Raw genomic sequence first — 19519 nt, forward strand, 5'->3', positions numbered from 1 at the left:
ACCTGCCAAAATAAACTGGCAGCCATTACTGCCACTGCTAGCGTGCCAGGCGTCGACTAACGTACTATCACAGAGGATAGTGAGGAGGCAATCTACTACACCATGCCAGTCTGACTTGGAGCTTAAGGGGCAGAACCTGCCGGACAGAACTGATGAACGGGGGAAAATAAAATAGGACGCGACAGGAAGCAACGTAAGTCAAGCCAGTTTATGTTGGCCATCCACGGATAATCACATATGTGAGTTTCATGTGAGTTTGGAGACTAAGTTCTAACCAATACCAGATTTGAAATCAGAGTTGATGTCATCGAATTGAGGACCAGTTTTATTCATTCTGCTTTAAAACAAAGGTATTCATGAACAACAATGGGTATCTATTTTACTTCCAAGTGAGTTATTATGTTTCGAGATTTTCTTTCGAGACTTTTCTTTTTCTCCCGAATTTTGTTGGTTGGCTTCGGAATGATTTAAGTGCGCGTCAAATTGAGACCATACATTCGTTACCAAGTGAGTTATATCATCTGGCGTAAAGCTCAGATTTTTTAGTCAGCTGTCAATTATGTCACTAGGAATTTATGCCCTAAATATGCAGGTCCGTTCCGGGTTGTAAAGGTCATTAGTCCGGTGGTTTATGAGATCCAAAACTCCAAGGGAATACTAAAACACGCCAATCGATAGAACGAACCGGTTTACCTCCGACTACCAGAACTACCAGTACCATCGGTATTGCCCAATCCGGGCTCCGAGCTCCGTACTGCGAAGGACCCACCCAAGAGAGCAAGGGCAAGAACCTCCAAACCAAGGGACACCGACGACCAACACCGCACCGTAATCAATCGCCAAGGATGTCCTACGCAAGGGACTCCGACCGTCACCAAGCCAAAGGGCCGGAAAAGGAGGGTAACGGGCCCCGCCGCATTAGTCGGCTTAGGTATAAACAGTGAAGTAGCTTTTAAATCCTTCCCCATCTAAAGGCTAAAAGTGGAGATTGGGATCCAACAAAGGGAGCTGGACGGCGAGACCTCAGAACCGAAAGACGTCATTTGGATTCTGTTTCCCGCTTCAGATTCCATGCCCGAGACCGATTGCATCAATGCTTTCGAATCCAATGCAGACCCGAATACGGGCACCTCATGAGCTACTAAGGCTCTCGTCTCCCGGTGAGCGTAAGATTTATCAATCCGCTTTCCTGCTTTCGATGATGACACCACCAGAAAATTGCTGTTGGAATTGCCACCAAGCAAGTCATCAAGTGCCCGAGGTGCGCGGAAAGATACAGTTAAGGAGAGACGGGGCCCCATGTGACCTTTAGGTTTGAAAAACGTACTCGCTCTGAAGCTGTACCTGTCTGAGCACATCTTACCCTAAATCAAGTTTTTCCCCACGCGATGCCTTATTTTTGAGTCAATGCTGGAGACACCACACCTGCTCCCGCGAGACCGGAGGGAACGCTAAGTGCCAATCACCCCATGATTCAAGCGTTGGCCGACGCCATCTGGAGGCGACTCTAATTGCCTTGATTAGTTGTAAGCTTTTTCCCCTTCAGTAGTTTAAATGTACAGCTAATTATAAGCATTTATTGCTGTTGATTTTTTTAGAATTAGTTTATTCGTTAGGTAGTATCGTTAGTTTTGAGAAACGTTTCTACCCATTCGCGTTGGAATTTGGTTGCAAGTTTCTTTATAGAGATTATGATTCATACATTGATTGCGTCTATTTGCTGAGATTTGCGCCAGTTTATTAGAAATAGAAGTTGTCAATTTAAAAGGGACCTCAGATTGCAGCAATACATTTCAGCCAATGGGTCTGGTAGGTAGCAGACTTCAATCAGTATCACCTTTCATATTTTGTGACACAATTACTGTCAAGTTTTTGTATGTCACTTGTTGCCAAAGGTCACCATTATTTATTTCCTTCTTTTTTTGTACAGTTGTCTTACAAACCCTATTTCGGCAAAATTTTACTTTTTGTTGTGTTGTTTGGAACACTCAGGCACGAGCTCAATCCAAAACCGACCAACTTACCTACAATTTTGAGTAAAATTGGACTTAATTATATTACTTGGAGGTCGGATTGTTAACGCCAGCTGGGTGTGGAACCCCGCTGCGTCAGTCTGGAAGAAGGTGTTGTAATGTAGTGGCTTGTCCCTTGTTATCGATCCTTCCCTGGCAGTCAATTAACTTTATTAAATAGGGAAACCCGCGATGAACCTATGGCAAACATGAACTCTAGTCTAATTAATTTAGGAATGAGTGTAACGAAATGTAGGGTGGTGAGTGAGTGTGCAGAAATTAAATTTTTTATTTATACTTCGAAAATTGGAGATGTACATTTTCTTACGTTCTCAGTTACTTGTTAGGCCCAATGAGCCTAACTGTATCAGAGGCAAATACCGTACCTTTGGTTACTTCGTTTTCTAGAACTGAAAAATTAAAATCGTTATCTATACATAAATTTAAACCTATCAATTCTGCACTATGGATAGTCCTTAAGAAAAAAGGAAAGTTTCGAATGGTAGTAGATTACCGTCAGATTCATAAAGGCACCGACCAGGACGCATACATTCTCTCGGTAATAGGCGAGATCCGTGATCAGTTTGGAAATGCTCAGTTTTCCCAGCCTTTGACCTTAGTGCAGGATTCCACTTAATCCCCATGAAGAAAGGGTGAAAGAAATATACAGCATTTTCTACTTGACAAAGGTATTTTGATTGTAATACAATACCTAAGGACGTGCACTCATTCCTATGATTAACTGGATATTATAGAAAGTTTATAAAGAACTTTTCTTCTATAGCTAGACAACTCACCAGGGTGGTCAAAAAGGATACAATTTTTGATTGGACAGCAAAGTGTGAAGAAGCTTTTGAAAAATTAAAAAACGCATTAACAACATGACTACTATTAAGGTTCCCCGATTTTAAAGAAAGCTGATACAGGAAATGATAGCATGCCTATTTAAATTGTATTCCCACCTAGGATTTCACCTATGTTTTAACAATAACCAAGAATTAACGAAAGAAGAAAGAATGAATAGGATAAAAGAAGCGCATATGGATCACCTCGGGGAAAATATTACCATTGAAAAAGCGAAGAAAATAGGACAATGGATAGGTATGAATAGATACATGAAAAAAAAGACTTTACCTATGCTTTAACAATACCCGAGAATTAAAGAAAGAAGAAAGAATTAATAGCATGAAAGAAGCGCATGTGAGTCACCTTGGGGAAAATATTACCATTGAAAAAGCGAAGAAAATAGGAAAATGAATAGGTATGGATAAATACATTCAAAAATATATCAAAACATGCCCCATCTGTAGTGTTGCATAAACACACGAGATGATCGGTTGTCTTGCTCATTTCAGTCGTTCAAGAAGTATTCTCAAAAGCTAAGAATATAATTCTCTCTTTTGTTTTTATCGTTTCATTTCATCTCGTTCTATCTCTTTCCTCGCGCGAGGTATCAACAGAAACATCATGGACGAAAGTATATTTAAGGTTGCGAAATAAAATCAATAGTCCACAAAAATGTCTTATCCGGCAAATTTCAAAAAAATTTTGAGAATTTAAATCGCAAGAAATCATCAACGAATATAGATTCAGTTGGCAATGTTGAGGAAAAACCAAGCAATTCTAAGTATTTTTCTTTGACAAGAACAAAAAGTATTTTCTTAAATCCTATAATCTTAAAATTACAACTTAAATTTCAAATTTTAAATTGCTATACAATAATATAAATAGTTTTAAAATAAATAATTCAATATCCGAATATAGTAATAAATCAACTCATCAAGAGAAATCACTGCGGCATATGAGTAAACAAAGAAAGAGTGGAAAATCTTTGGATACATTCATTGAATTTTTTTACGTAGGAAAATTAAAAATGGCACGGTATAAAATATGCCATTTAGAGAAACAGGAAGAAGTTTTAATTTAAATGACTGCAGGAAATACAACAGGAGTAAAGCATCATTTGGAGAAACTGCATATCAAATAATATAAAGAAGTGTTTACATTATTTTCACCACAAACTGAAGTAATTTAAAAGAAACAAATCAATTTCTTTAACCCATTTAGTTATTTCAAATTAAAAAAATTACACACATATTTTATATTTTATTCCACAGAAATTTTATATTGAGATACATATTTTGAAAATTTTTGTTTAATTTTTTTTTTTTTTAATTAAAAAAGAGGCCGTTAAAATCAGTTAAAAAATTGTAAAATAGTTCTCGCAAAATTTCTGGATTAGCCAGGCATGGCAAATTATAATACTTTTTACCAATTTGGAGAAAAAGATTTATAACATTTAAATTGCCATGGCGAGATTAAGTTTTTTAATTTTAATTTTTTACTCTATAAAAAATGTCTTTACAAACTTAGAATTTTAATTTCAAATGTAAATATTTTAATTTAAATATCTCTGGTACGACAGACTGAAGTTAATCCCCGCATGGAACTGGCTGACACGATATCTCGACTTCGGACCACCGGAAATTAAAAAAGTTGTGAAATTAGTGCAATATAAAAAAGTAGCGCGTAAACTGTAAACTAGGAGAATTCACTTGTGATATCATACAACAAAATTATCCTAGTTTACACGATAGATACTTGTTTATATTTCACTAATTTCACAACTTTTTCTATTTCCGGTGGCCCGAAGTCAACTTACTGTGTTAACCAGTTTCAAGCAGGGATTAACTTCAGTCTGCCGTACCAGCAATACTTACATTAAAAAAAAAGTTTTATTACCTTTGAATCTCTTCTTATAACTACTAAAGTTTGATATTAATGAATTAATTTTACTATGAGAAAAGATTGTGTGAAAAAAGTAATTTAAACAGACTGCCACCTTAATGGGTAGTTTTTGTTATTTTTTAAGATCAAGCCGCGAACCCGCCAGTCTAATCTAGCCTGCCGTAATCATGTTTTCTTGGGTTTCGCACATCCTTAAAGAATAAAAAAATTTTACCAACGAAAAACTTTCTCTCGAAGTTCGGAGATTATCTGAAAGCACCGTAAAAACTTGAGCGATGAATCGGCTAGATATTTAATGTGCCTCAACTCATGGGTTACGTGCTTTCTAGCACCAAAAATACAGTCAGAGCTCGAAAAAAAATCATTTTACATCTACATAAATAATATTTTCTATATGGAATCTTAATTTTTAGAATTTATTTATGTATAGTATATATTACTTTAGTTTTAAATTAAAAACTTGTTTGTTCAAAATAATATGTTTTTTGTGTATCAGAAAGTTTATATGAGGTTTCAATATACTATATACGTTCCCGAAAATAAGAGTTGTAGTCTTCTAAAATATTCTAAAAACGAACCTCAAATCGCTTCAAATCTCTAAAAATGTCTAGCATTTCTTAAATATGTCTCAAAAAAAATTTTAATCTGATTCTTTGATACGGACATTGTTTTTAACATACTAGTAATATTATTATTTTTTTGAAAAGAGTTTGAAAATATGCTAATTAATAAATTATTAAACATTATTATAATAATTGTAATTCAAAAAGAAGTGTAAATAAGACCTTTTTGGCTCCAGAAATCTAGAATTCGAAAATAATTTTTTTTATGCATCAGATATCTACTTCAACATTTCAAAACAATAGTTATGGTAATTGTTTATTTAAGAATGTTAATTCTGACACTGACAAGGCTTTAATCGAAATGTACGATATTTCGAAAAGCTCGCTCATATGAGACGAGATGAGATGAGATTTCATAAAAAAGACGAGAGCTTTTCTCGTTGTTTCTCATTTCTCGTAATCCTCGCTGAAATCCAACACTACCCATCTGTCAACTTCAAAAACAAAACAGCATCAATAACCAAGCTGAGAGAATTATACCAGAAATCCCTCTGAATACCAATGAAACAGTAGCTCTAAATATATACAGCCCACTACGCGAAACAGTAAAAGGTAACAAATATATTCTGAGCCTTCAAGATAGATTAATCTGATACACGGTGTTCATCCCGATGGCTAAAAAGACAACTAGTTCAATAATATAAAGGTTGCACGATCACTACATCTACAACTTCAGGGAAGCCAAAACAATCCTAAAAGACCAGCGATAAAACTTTCTTTCAGAAATGATGCGACACTCTGAAGGAAAACTATGAACTAGACCCCTCCTGGAAAGACCCATTTAAAGTTATTAACTACTTAGACAATAATAAGTTACAAATAAGAAATAAGGACCAAATTATCCGAATTCATATCAATCAGACAATGTCCTATTAGGAAGACGATAATTACACCCTTCTGGACCTTCCAGCTGATCCTATCATCAATTATCAGTGCTTACGACACCCTCGAAAAAATTCAAGGAAACTTCTACAACGAGAAAATCTCTAAATTACACTTGTTTCATGAAAAGTAGAAAATGGTTGTAGCTATCAATATGACATTCACCGAAAAACTGATTAAATCCATTACCACTACCATTACTCTGGCCGAACTAGCATGTAACATGAAATGGTCACCTTATTGTTTGATGAACGTTTGTTTTCGGCCTGCTGGCATTAAAAATTGACTTGCTTACACTTCCATTTTTTACAGAATTTTCTTACAACTACAACTTAGAAACTAAAAATCATTCACACTTTAACTCTACGACAGCTCGCTCTTATAGCTTAGTCTTCCTCGCTTCGCCACGCCTCGCATACATGTCACTACTTTTTCACTTTTCCTCGCATTACCAACCTCTGCCTCCGTAGATAATACCTAATACTTATCTACTATTTACAACATTTACCATTTTATTAGACCTACTCCTTCTCATACTTACAATCTTTCTATCTCCATTCATCTTCCTCCTTCCGTACCTTCTCCTCCACCTTACTCACCGCCTCCTTTACCCATGATACTGCCCTTTTGACCCCCTTTTATCCAACAATACCTTTATGCTTATCCTACTCTTCTTCACCTCTTCACACTGCTTCATCCAGTGCTCTACTTTTGCATCTGCCTTCCCGCACAATTGACACATCCTCTTCTCTCTAGAAAGCCAGAACCTATTATACTGCTCTACACTTCAGCATTTTATCCTCGCTATAAGTTCCTGACTACCATTCGTTCCATTTTCTCACAAATATTGCGCTCTCTCCCTTGGGATAATCCACACATAGCTTCGGTTTAACCTTGACTCCCTAATTCTCTCCTCTCCTTCTACATTCTCTCTTAATACCACTATTTTCAATCATATCATATAACTTCCTTCCTTCCTCGCGCATCCTTCTCACTGCATCCGTCTGCAGTTCATTCGTTCTCAAATACCTTTCCCTATTCACCTCTATCCTTCCACCCCTAAGTCTGTTCTCCTTATCCAACCAACACTCTTTAAGCAGCTTACTTTCCCCCTCTTCCAAGAATTTCTCCTCATATTTACACGCTCGATTCCCCGTCGTAATCCCTAAACTCGTTTTTCCTGTCTTCCTCTTGACAATATATTTAGGCGTTTTCCTTGCCAACCCCAGTGTCTAGTTTACAGACATCTCCTGTATCCTGTTTACCGCCTCACTTGCCTACTACCCCCACACCTACACTCCATAAAATTAGAGACTTATCACTAGTGAATCAAACAATTTTATTTCCCTTTAAAATCATTTGCGAACAACCTCTTTCCCAGCCCACACCTGGCTCATCACTAAATTTGCCCTTCTCGCTCTTTATCTTTTATATGACCATCCCCTCCGCCATTCCACCGAAACAGGAACCCCAAGTACACAAACTCTTTCACCTCCTGTACCGCCTTTCCCTTCCACTTCCATTCCTCTCTCTTATCTCTTTCAACTCTTTTTCTGAACACCATAACCCTCAACTTTTCCGAATTTAACTCTAACCTATTTTTATGCAAGTATATTATCAACCTTTTCATCAACTCCTTTAAAGCCCCCTCGCTATTTGCTAGCAGCACTAAGTCATCTGCATATGCGCGTGACCACATCTCAACTCCTCCTACCCTAACTCCTGCTACCACTTCAACCGATAGCTTACTTTCCATATCCGCGAATAAAATTGTAAAAAGCGTAAAGCTAAGCTTCGTCTCTTTATATACCTCCAGTATCCGCTCTTTACTACTCTCTCTTCCGTTGCCCCTCACAACTTTCCCCTGTCCTACGAAGGAAACGCGCCTTATAGATCTATAAAAAACGCGTACACTTTCACAGCCATTTTAGCTAATTCTCTATCTACCACGTGCTGCATAAACCCTCTATAATTTCCCTGTCTCTTCCTATCCCTTTTTTATACAGTGGTACGCTCGACCCCTCCCTTCACCCTCTTGGGAATCTCTCCCACCTCAATACTCTTTTCACCGACCCCTTTAGCCTCTCCCTTACCTCTTGTATGCCAAACAACCACGGTTTGTTCTCTACCCCGTCCAACCCTTAAAACACATTTTTTTTTAATTAATTTCATTCCTCACAGAATATCTTTTTACTTATCCTCACCCTACGTTTTCTAAACCTATTCATTATTTTTCACACGCCCCGTTCTATCTCAACACTTTTAAACGCCTTTTCCAAATATTTCTCCTTTTCCACCTTTTTCTCTTTACACATTAACCTAAACTCATTCCTCATTTTAACGTTTTTTTTCCTTTTTGCAGTTCCTTCTTTCCAATTCTTGTACTTCCTTTTCACCTTTCTTTTCACCCTCTTAAATTCCCTATCCCACCACCGCTTCACCATTTTATTCTTCTTCTTTCTAAATACCTTCTTTTGCACACATCCTTCTACTTTCTCTTTCAGATCCTCCTATATCTCTTCCACCGACTCTTCCTCAAAGCTTACCTTACCCAACTGCTCTGGACACTTCTCTATCGCCTCCCTCGTCCATTTCACCCTCTTCCCTAACAACCCTCCTTCACCAACATGCCTTTCGCCACCCTCCCCTTTCATGCGGAAATGCAATGCCTGATGGTCTTATTCCACACTCCCTTCCACTGCGAATTTCTCTGTACCCCCCCCCCCCACTTGCATATTCATGATCCCATGGTCTATCAAATGTTCACCTTATTAAGAAGTCCAATTAATTTGAAAACGCTACAATACACTAACTAGTAAAAACAGTGTTTATTTCAAAGATACTCGAAAAACAAATGTATTCATTAACTTTACCTGCTACACAAGATAACTTTCATACCTATAATAAATGGTTACATTATAGTACCTTTCAAACCATTAGACTTAGATGTAAGCTGCAAAGTTTCAGTCAAAACAGCAAAAAATTTCAAACTCTCAAAAATAACAGGATTTGGATGCAAAATGTACAACAGTTACGATGGCCTAGAATTATAAATATAACTTGAAACTTATATGACCAATGACTAAATGTAACATGCGAGATAAATTTTGAACAAAAAGACATTGTCAACCTAGAAGAAAAATTAGTTCAACTTCCGAAACAAATATCACACGAAGAACTTAAGAAAGTACCCTCGGTAATATAATTAATAATGAAAATCATTTAATATTTAGATGATAGTTGTATTAAAGTGCACTGAAGCTCTGGTTAAAATTTTTGAATCTTTTAGAGCTTCATGATCGGGACATCAATTATTCAAAATAAAATGTGATCATATGAGCTGACGTACTTTTTGTAGTATATGAAAAAATTAAAACATTCTGAAATAATTCTGACATATATGAAATGTTATTCGAAATCCATATCTGCTTCGAAAAATATCATTCAGATCCTATAAGAATAGAAACAAACTTATTTATACCGAAAATTTATGACTGACTTCAGCGAACTGAAGATACAGCAACGTCGCATCCGTCCCACGTGCTCTAGTTTATGCGCGAATTTCGAAAAACACGCGTGCTCGCACGCGACATTGCCGAACTTAGGATAGTGACATGTCAGTCAATAACAAGTGGAAGCGTTCTCTTAACTGACTTCATACGTATCTAGGGTACTTTCTTGGGCAAGCCAGAATTAGCCTATTTTACACTGGAAATACCTTACAGACTAAAGGCACCCACAGAAAGCTCAGTACTTGGAAAGAAACTGGTTAAGAATGGGAACAATATTTAGATTACGCTGCTTTAGCAACAGGAACTCTGTATACTTTAGGTAAATTAGGTATCTTTGATTTCATAAATAGATGCTTTCCAAAAACAATCAATTTATTTAGTAATAGAAATAAAGTAGTGCATCAATCCCTGATTTTAACGTCAAAAACCCAACCAACTCCCAAATCATTGTCAAACTACGAAATCTATAGCATAGTACGTATAAACGGAAATAAAGCGCTCGACGTCAGAGAATGACTTTGAACTTACACAAAAAAGCTCGTGAAAAATGTTTACGCTTAACACGGCCTCAAAATTCAAAACCGATTACTCATTCTGATTAAAGGCCTTCAAATCAATGATTGAGAATTACCCAAACTCAAATTATACATAACTTTTCCCACTGTTTATTAGTTTTCAGACTGGGTAATCTATTAGGTATTGTAAACAAGATTCTGCCATGCAGATCTATTTGTGACATATCATGGCGTTTAAATTGTAGATTTATAGAAAGCTCTCTTTTTCCCATATTAAATTAATGAAAACTTTATGTTCTTTGAGTTGCGGGTTAATATTAACTGATTTTCCCAAAGTTGAAAGAAAATCATTCTTTCCATATTCGAAGAAACCAGGGGGGGAGTGAAAACAAAAAATTTCTGAAAGTGAAAAATAAGGGGGCCGCCCTAATGAATGCACTAATATGAATTTGTTTACGAATTACACAAGATAAAAAACTGACAGTAATTAATTTTGCATTCAATTGAAGGGGAGAAACCGCATGTCTGTTTGGTGTGTAACAAGGGTTTCTCAACATCAAGCTCGCTAAATACACATAAGCGCATTCACAGCGGGGAAAAGCCTCATCAGTGTCTGATTTGCGGTAAGAAGTTCACGGCATCTTCAAATCTCTACTATCATCGTATGACGCACATAAAGGTGAGATTTTGATCATTTGTACTATGATAATATTTCTTCATACTAATAGCGCAAATTAATAATCAAATTATAGTACCTTAAGATTGCCAAAATCTATGACCACCCTCCTCAGGGTCGTGAGAAGTGGCCATAAATATGATTTATCGTGATTGTACTGCGATCTAGTGTTATTTTCATAGATGAGCCTACTCGTTCTCGTAGGCAAACACACTTCTGCCTGTTTTTATATTTTTGAAAAAAAAAATTTTTAGAAGTTGCTCCGGTCATTTTTTTGTCTTATGGAGTTTAGCATGTAAAATGTTTCCAATTTTTATTTCTTCGATTTTGGACAGGAAATTATTAATCAATTTATTTCCTATTTGATATATTGTTCACTTATCAGTGAATATTGCATTTATCGCATTTTTATGTCCAGAAATATTATGCAACAGTTTTAGACATATCGAAACTGACAGAGAGGCAGACAGACAGATAGATAGACAGATAGACGGATAGACAAACAGATAGACAGACAGACAGATAGACAGGTAGATAGACAGACAGGCATGCAGGCAGGCAGATAAACAGACAGATAGACATATAGACAAATAGACAGATAGACAGATAGAGAGATAGACAGACAGACAGATAGGCAGATAGACAGACAGGCAGAGAGACAGACAGACAGATAAGCAGACAGGCAGGTAGACAGACAAACAGGTAGACAGATAGACATATAGACAGATAGACGGATAGACAAATAGACAGATAGACGGATAGACGGATAGACAGATAGACGGATAGATGGATAGATGGATAGATGGATAGATGGATAGATGGATAGACGAAAAGATGTATAGATGGATATATGGATAGGTAAATAGATGGATAGCTGGATAGATATTTTTTCAGGAGTAAAAACGGTGAAATGCTCATGCACTGACCACATTCGAACCATGAGGACCACGAGGCCAATATATGCACATCACGTGTATATACATAATATACATACACGAGAGATGCACACATGGGCGCATAGTCCACAAGGAACGAAGGTGAGTGTGGGACTTGCCAAACGGCACCTTCCCACTAAATCCTTAACTCCTTTTCTACACACATATAACACTGGAATCCGCGTGAGCATTACTTCAGTGTTAGTGCTGCCTCTGTACTTTACTTAGCACATTTCTCTGTTTTCTCTTTCCTTAGTTTCTATAATTTGTTATATCAAGCTATATGCCGCTGTCCATCCCTCCCTGGATTCCAACAAGATCTTCATCATGTTTTCGTGAATAAAAGTTTTACCCGTTTCTATTCTAGATTTTTCCCTTGCTTCTTCCCATTTCTCGCATATGAACAGAGTGTGTTTGACGTCATCAGTTTTATTGCAGTAGGGGCACCTATCTGTAACTGCTTTTCTACGTTTAAAGAGGTACTGTCTAAAGCACCCAATGTTACGAGGAATCCTGTGTCAAAAAGTAATCAGGTTCACCATGTTTGCGTCCTATCCATGTTTGGATATTTGGGATTAGGCACCATGGAACGTCCTAAGCACGTTCTCGGGATTTTCATATTTTTGTGCCCACTGGGAAGCAATGTACATTCTTGTCAGTAAAAATGTGTTTAGTTTCGTGAAATCATAAATTATCGCTGATTATAAATATTTAGCTGAATTTTAACAGCATCGTGCAGTGGGCACCAAACTATGAAAATCTGAAGAACGTCCTTGGAACATTCCTAGGACGTTCTATGCCAGGTCAATCAAGGTCTCTATGGCGTCCAATGTCCTAAAGACGACCTGAAGACGTCTTAAAGACACGGACGTTCTCGGGATATCTTTTGTACTGACATTAGACGTTTTAAGGACATCCCTAGGATAAGCAAAATATATGTTATAAGATACGTCTTAGGGATATCCCAAAGACGTTTCTAGGACATCCTTAATTTGTCTGCCCACTGGGCAGTTTCTCAAAAGGTCATGTAAATTACATCAATTGATTCATATTTCTTGTTTCATTGAACTTCGGAAAAGATTATTCAGGCATGACTTACACAATAAATAAATTACATTTATGCGAAATTATTTGATAAAGTTCATTAAAAAGAGGCCGGCCTTCAATTGAATGCGACAAAGGATTACAGAAAACGAATAAAAGGCCCATAGATGATCTTGCTGCTATATATAGCGCGGATGAGTTGAGAAAAGTATTTAAAGAAAGAAAGTAAATCTAGCGAAACAAAACCGAGTAAAAATCTAAAACCGGACGATCTTTTAGCATTGCATGTGGACTTGTATCTGCCTGCAAGGTCTTGGGATAAAATGGGAAAAAATCATAAAAGAATGTCAGGTAGAAAATTTTATCCATGGCATTCGGAGTTGAAAAAGGCAAGAGAAAGTTGCTATCTTGAATATATAGAAGTATATCAATCTGGAGCAGAATTAGTTTTCATACCGTTTTTGTCTTTAGGACGTCTTTAGGTCATCATCTTTAGGACATTGGACGTCTTAGATACGTTGATGGGCTTGACATAGGACGTCCTAGGAATTTCCCAAGGACGTTCTTGGAATTTTCATAGTTTTGTCTGCACTGGGTACATTTTCATCGTGCGCTGTGCGCGCCTAGGGGGCGCAAATATTGGTTCTCGCGCTTCGCGCTCAATGATGTATTCATCTTACGCTTCTTGCTCGATTATGTATTTACCTCGCGCTAAGCGCCCGGTGTTTACATTTTCGCACATTCTTGCGCAAAAATGTCCAAGTTAAGACTCAAAACATTCCCTACTGTCATTTTGTGATTGTGAATTTTCTTTTATTAAAAAAGCTTAGCTCGAAAGTTTAAGTGCACCTACGGCGCACGACTAAAGGCTCTCGCACTTCACGCTCGATCTTTGCATTTCTCCCGCATTCGTGCACAGAGCTGTTATAATCATAGGTCAACGGATCGACAACTGTACTTTTGTTATTGTGAACACTCTTTTGTTAAAGCTCTTTCAGCTTTGAAAAACGCATTCTCATCACGTATCTCATGTTCCGCACTCGATTTTGTCCTAAATTTCAACTTTTCTACATTCTACGAAACACTTTTATACAAAATATTATACATTTTTTACGTAACTCTGACTGGGATTGCTTATTCATAAATTGCAAAATAAAGCACAAATTGTATTTATTATAATTATTTTAATATTTATGTCTTACTTTGCTTTAAGTTATATTATAAGCTGCGCTGAGACATCATTTCAATAAATGACGGTCCCCGATGTAAATTTGACGTCAGTTTTTATTTCGACAAAATGTGCAATAGATAGTCGGAAAGGTCTGCACTCCACCTTTCTAAACAAAACAAAAATTGTAAATCGGATAAAAATTAGAGAAGTTATGAGTGATTGTTACATGAAACTACCCAAAAACGAATTTTTGGCCATAAAAAGAGATTCTGGGGGTGTATTTGAAATTTTCCCCTACCATTTTTCTTAGTTTTACTAGACCTAGAACTTGTGATAGGTCTTCATAAAAGTACATTTTCACTGTCACACAGTGTAATAAAATAATCCATGTGCAAAAATGGCATAATGGATGTAGAAGTCAATTGAAAGAAATAGGAAACGCAAGTCGCTTAGATTAGATTCGTAGAGATTTTTATGTAATAGTTATGTAATAGAATACGTAGATTAAGATGCGGTTGCGTCCTCGATCCCTCTCTCTCTCTCTTTCGCAGACACTTGAGATTCTGGATTCGTTAAGTATGTCGTTTTAGGACACATAGGAAGGTTTCTATTTCAATCGCTCGTCACAACCATTCCAAGATTTCTGTCTTCCTCCAGTATGCATGATGCCTTGTCCATTTTTCGTCTATTTCGTATATCGTTGCTTGCCCAGGGAGAACTGAAAGTAAAATTTCTTTTTATAATTTCTTTGAAATCCTAAAATTATACGGTACGGCAAGACTATTTTAGCTAAGTGCGAAAATAAGGTATACCAGAGAACTGATTGTATGTCTGGTTGGTAACGTCAAAAACAATTATTTGTTTGTAGGTGTTTCAGTAACTTGTCAGCCCTACGGTATTTTAATTTAGAGCAACGACGGAAGTCTTTGGATGTTGGTATTAGTAGAAACATGCACAAGCGCTTTTCACCAATAGTAATAGTGCCATACAGAGTCCTAAACAGCTACCCAATCCACACTTGAGTTTTTTCCGTTAACGTTAACACTATGGACTTATTCCAGCAACGACTTAGGCGACGACCGAGAACCTCAGCCGAAGAAGCTTTAATACAAGGCTCGAACACGTTTTCTATTTTGTGGTGAGATAGAAGTGCAAAACTTAGTCAAAGCGGTCTTTCTTTTTCAGATAACGGGCGGTAATATAAATGACGCTACTCAGTCAAGGCAGTTCGCACTTCGAGGATCGAGTTGACAGTATGACTGCATAATACGTAAAGACGATTAACAAGGGACGCTTTGAGGTTTATGTTATTCTTGATACCAATGTTAATTTATTTTTTGAGCACGTATGTAGTCATAACGTGACCAAGGCACGTATTTTGCCATATGTTGTCGAAGTCACGTATTTTGTCTTATCGTGTCCAAAACACGTACTTTCATTTGAACTCTCGACCTCTAATTAACATTTATGCGATGTGCTACTTATCCATACTTCCATTTACCTAGTCAGACGTCTGTGGTCACTACCTTTTCGAACTATATACTATGACGTTACAGATATTCTGCTACTCACAAATACTTCTCTCTTTTGTTTTATTTTAACTTAATTTTTTTTTGTACCTTATTTTATTGCTTAGTTAGTATATTTTATGTTTGTAGCGCTAAATTTAAGAAAGTAGGATTTCTTAATTTTTTTTAAATTTCATAATTCCGCGGTCTCGAGCGAGAGCCACGCAGAGTTGCTCCATCGACAAAAACGATCGATTAGATCCACCCCCACCTTCACCTTCAGCAGATCTTTACGTCTCAACTCCCCACATAACTTCCGGATATCTCTTACTGCTGATCCTTCTGACATCCGGAGTAGAATGGCTGAGTCTACTCATAAAGGTTAGAATGGATCACTTCTTTTGATCATCCGAGATCCAAGGCACGTTTCTGGTGAGGGTAGACCGAGGCGGTTACCACAAAAATTCTACGAAAGGATACGTAATCTCGCCTAAAAATAATTATCTTTAGCAATGTCTACATTGTAAGCAGAAATTTATTGGCTGTTGATGCCGTTTTTTCTTCTCTTTATCGAGAGCATCGGGAAGCCCACTTTGCATCTGTAATGCGGATAAGGGCCTCCTGTTCTTCTACCTCAACACCGGAATACAGCCGACCCTAGCATCGAGGGAACGACTTTCACTTCTCATTCCCTCTCAAAGGAAGCAGTTCGCAATCTCTCCCTCCCTCAAAAGCAGCTGGTAAAGCAGTAATGAAGGAAGGACTGGACGATACGATGGATGAATAGGAAGCGGATCTCGTCGGCTGTCTTTCTCTTGTTTGTGTGAATTACGGAAATTAAGTTGTGCGCATCAGGCTTGTCACCCCCAATTATGTGATTCCTGCTGTTTCATATATACGCTTGTAAGCACGAAAATCAGTCTCTTGGCGTCTGTAAGCCCTACGTACGGACGCGTGCTCCTGTCTTCGCTTTATTCCAGTTTCTTCAAGGTAGGAACCCTTTTCATTAATGATTTAGCCAAGCGTCCTTTCTCCGGATATTTTGTAGTGGTATTAATTTGTGTTTAATCTCCTAACACCTTGGCTGAATCATTTATCACTTGCTTCAAATAAGTGTCATTACATGTGGTTGAATAATTATTTAACAATCCGGAGTGCCGAATTGAACATGATACCGATCCCCCCTTAATGTTCTTGGAATTGTGAATTTTGTGTAATACTTTAGTTGTATAGTATAATGTGTTACCGATCCCCATTAATTTGCTTGGAATTATGAAACCCCTATTATAGTGTGTTATCGACCCCCCCCCCCTCCATCAAGCCTCCGGAATTTATGAATTTGTTATAATGCGTTACCGATTCCCCCTCAAGTCTCCTGAATTTAGGAATTTGTTATAATGTGTTACCGATTCCCCCCTTAAGTCTCATGAATTTAGTATAAGGTGTTACCGATCCCCCTTAATTTTCTGGAATATATGAATTTTGCTTAATATTTTTATTGTTTAGTATAGTATGTTACCGATCCCCCTTAATTTTCCTGGAAATTATAAGAAGTGTTATACAGTGTTTCCGGTCCATTCTTATCTTTGATTCTCTTTTAACATACCGAAACACCCTGAAATTGTGATAAAGTGTTACCGATCACTCCTTATTTTTCGATAACCTTTTTTTATGGAATGGTAAAAGCTTCTAGATTATCATAAAGTCTCATAGACCGTTTTATCTTTTATATTAAGTATTTCCGAATACCCAAAAACGAATCAAGTCTCTCGATCCTTTTATGTTATATATACACTTTTTAGTACCGAATTTCCGGAAAATTATTTAAGCTTTCTCGCCCTTTTTCAAAAATTAAATATGCCCCCTTTTGGTGCCCAAATACCCCAAAATTATTAAAGTTCTCTCGACCCTTTTCTTTTATTGAATATATACCTCCTTTTAGTGCCAAAATATCCCCAGAATTATTGAAGTTCTCTCACTACTTTCACCTTTTCTATACCCTTTTTGGTACTGAAATACACAAAATTAATAAAGTTTTCTCGAGCCTTTTATGATAGGTGTACAGTTTTTTTTATCGATACCCCTTTTTGTGTACCGAAATACCCTAGTTTTGTTCAAGTTTTCTCGACCGTTCCCTCTTCTTTGCAACTTTTTTCATATACCAAAACACCCTAAGATTATTAAAGTTTTATCGGGCCCATTATCTTCTTTATACTCTCTTTATACCTGAATACCCTAAAATTATTCAAGATTTCTCGACCCTTTTCGTGTTGCCTATGCCCCTTTTTAGTTTCAAAATACCACAAATTTAATATAGTTTTCTTGGTCATTTTGTAGTATTTATACCTTTTTTAAAATTTTAAAATACCCCAAAGTTATTACAGTTTTCGCCGTTCTTTTCAATGCTGAGCTGCTCAAAAATTATTTAAAAAGTTTTCTCGATACTTTTTATTAATAATACCCCTTTTGGTTCATGATACCCCAAAATATTTTTGTTTTCTCGACCCTCGTACGTTCCCGATTCCTCCGTATAGTGCCGAATCCTTCCATAATTATGAAAGTTTAACCGACCCATTTAATGTTCTTGGTACCCCTTTTAATGCCAAGATACCTTTTTGTGTTGCCGGGCTAATGCCTTATTATTTTAATATATCTTGGGAATTTGTTAGAAATGCTCTTTCATTATCGACCACTTGAATACCCCAAATTGTTATATTTTTGTTAACGATTCCGAGAATTTAGTTTTCTTAATTATCTATTTTTGGAGAAACCCCTCATATATTTGTCCAACGAATCTCCCGTAATTGTTGGTCAAATAGAGACCCAGTGTTACGACGCATTATATATATATATATATGTATGTATGTATGTATGTATGTATGTATGTATGTATGTATGTATGTATGTATGTATGTATGTATGGTATGTATGTATTTTCCCGTTATGTTTCGTATTTTATGCTTCCGTATGTAAAACCCTTTTAACGTGCCACTAGCAACTTTGGCTAACCTAAAAATTGTGAATATTATCGAATTCTCCTATTGTACATTTTTGTTGTTATTGATTTTAACCCTTGTGAATATTTAACGTCGATATCTTTTTTTCTTTAAATTAAATCATGTTTTGTACCCTACAGTCGCCATTTTATTTCGTCGAGACTAATTTTTTTTCTTACTTTTGTTATTATAACGATGCTGGAACTATAAATATGTTTTTTTGTGGTCTTACTGTATCCATGTTTAACTTTCTTGTTATTTTATTTGTTTTACCTTTATAAACTTTTGAATAAGCCGCCTCTAATTATTTTACACAAAATATGAGCTTTGTAATTACGTAACCCTCCCCTCTACCATTTTCACATTTCGGCTGAGCTAGTAATTTTGTCCACCCTAAGGTTATCTTTTACTATTTTTTTACCTTCTTCTTAGTTTAAAATCTTTTGCCTTTTGTAATCTAATTTATTGTTGTTATTGTTACTGAGTTTAGTGATGTTCCCCTTTTCCTTTTAGAATATAGATTCCGTTTACCTTTATGGTTTCTCACTCACTTTGGTTGAATTGGTTGGCCTTTGTCGCAAGTAAGGACTGGCGCTCTAGAATGTAATTTTTTTGTATCAAATTTTTTTTGCAACTTACTGTTAATTCAGAATCTATCGGAAGAATCATCTCTCATACAGTTGAATTTCTCTACTTAGGGTGCCAAGTGCGCTACTGAGAGACCCTTAAATTTAATATTCTTTTTATTTGAAAAAGTAGCGTTACAATAAAGGTTCTTTCACTAAGTGGATTACACATGAATAGCAAAATGATTTATCAAGTTGAATTGCTAAAATGATTACTTAGTTTACACACATGTGTATATTCATATTCCATATGATTACATTATAATTATGT

At 36.5% G+C, this 19519-nt stretch overlaps 1 protein-coding gene across 2 annotated transcripts in view; it reads left to right on the top strand.

Moving 5' to 3' along the window:
- The window catches only part of LOC117179006 (histone-lysine N-methyltransferase PRDM9-like), a 640767-nt gene that overhangs the window by 590676 nt on the left and 30572 nt on the right, over window positions 1-19519 (top strand). Inside the window, exons 5-6 of one of the 2 annotated variants that reach the window (XM_033370618.1) lie at window positions 10802-10971; window positions 15304-15405. In XM_033370618.1, the coding sequence (XP_033226509.1) occupies window positions 10802-10971; window positions 15304-15369 (236 nt within the window). In that variant the 3' untranslated portion in view covers window positions 15370-15405. Of the gene's footprint in view, window positions 1-10801; window positions 10972-15303; window positions 15406-19519 lie in introns of those variants that run through there. The other variant, XM_033370617.1, reaches the window with a different exon arrangement.

This window comes from Belonocnema kinseyi, chromosome 8 (assembly GCF_010883055.1).
Source record: "Belonocnema kinseyi isolate 2016_QV_RU_SX_M_011 chromosome 8, B_treatae_v1, whole genome shotgun sequence".
NCBI lineage: Eukaryota > Metazoa > Arthropoda > Insecta > Hymenoptera > Cynipidae > Belonocnema > Belonocnema kinseyi.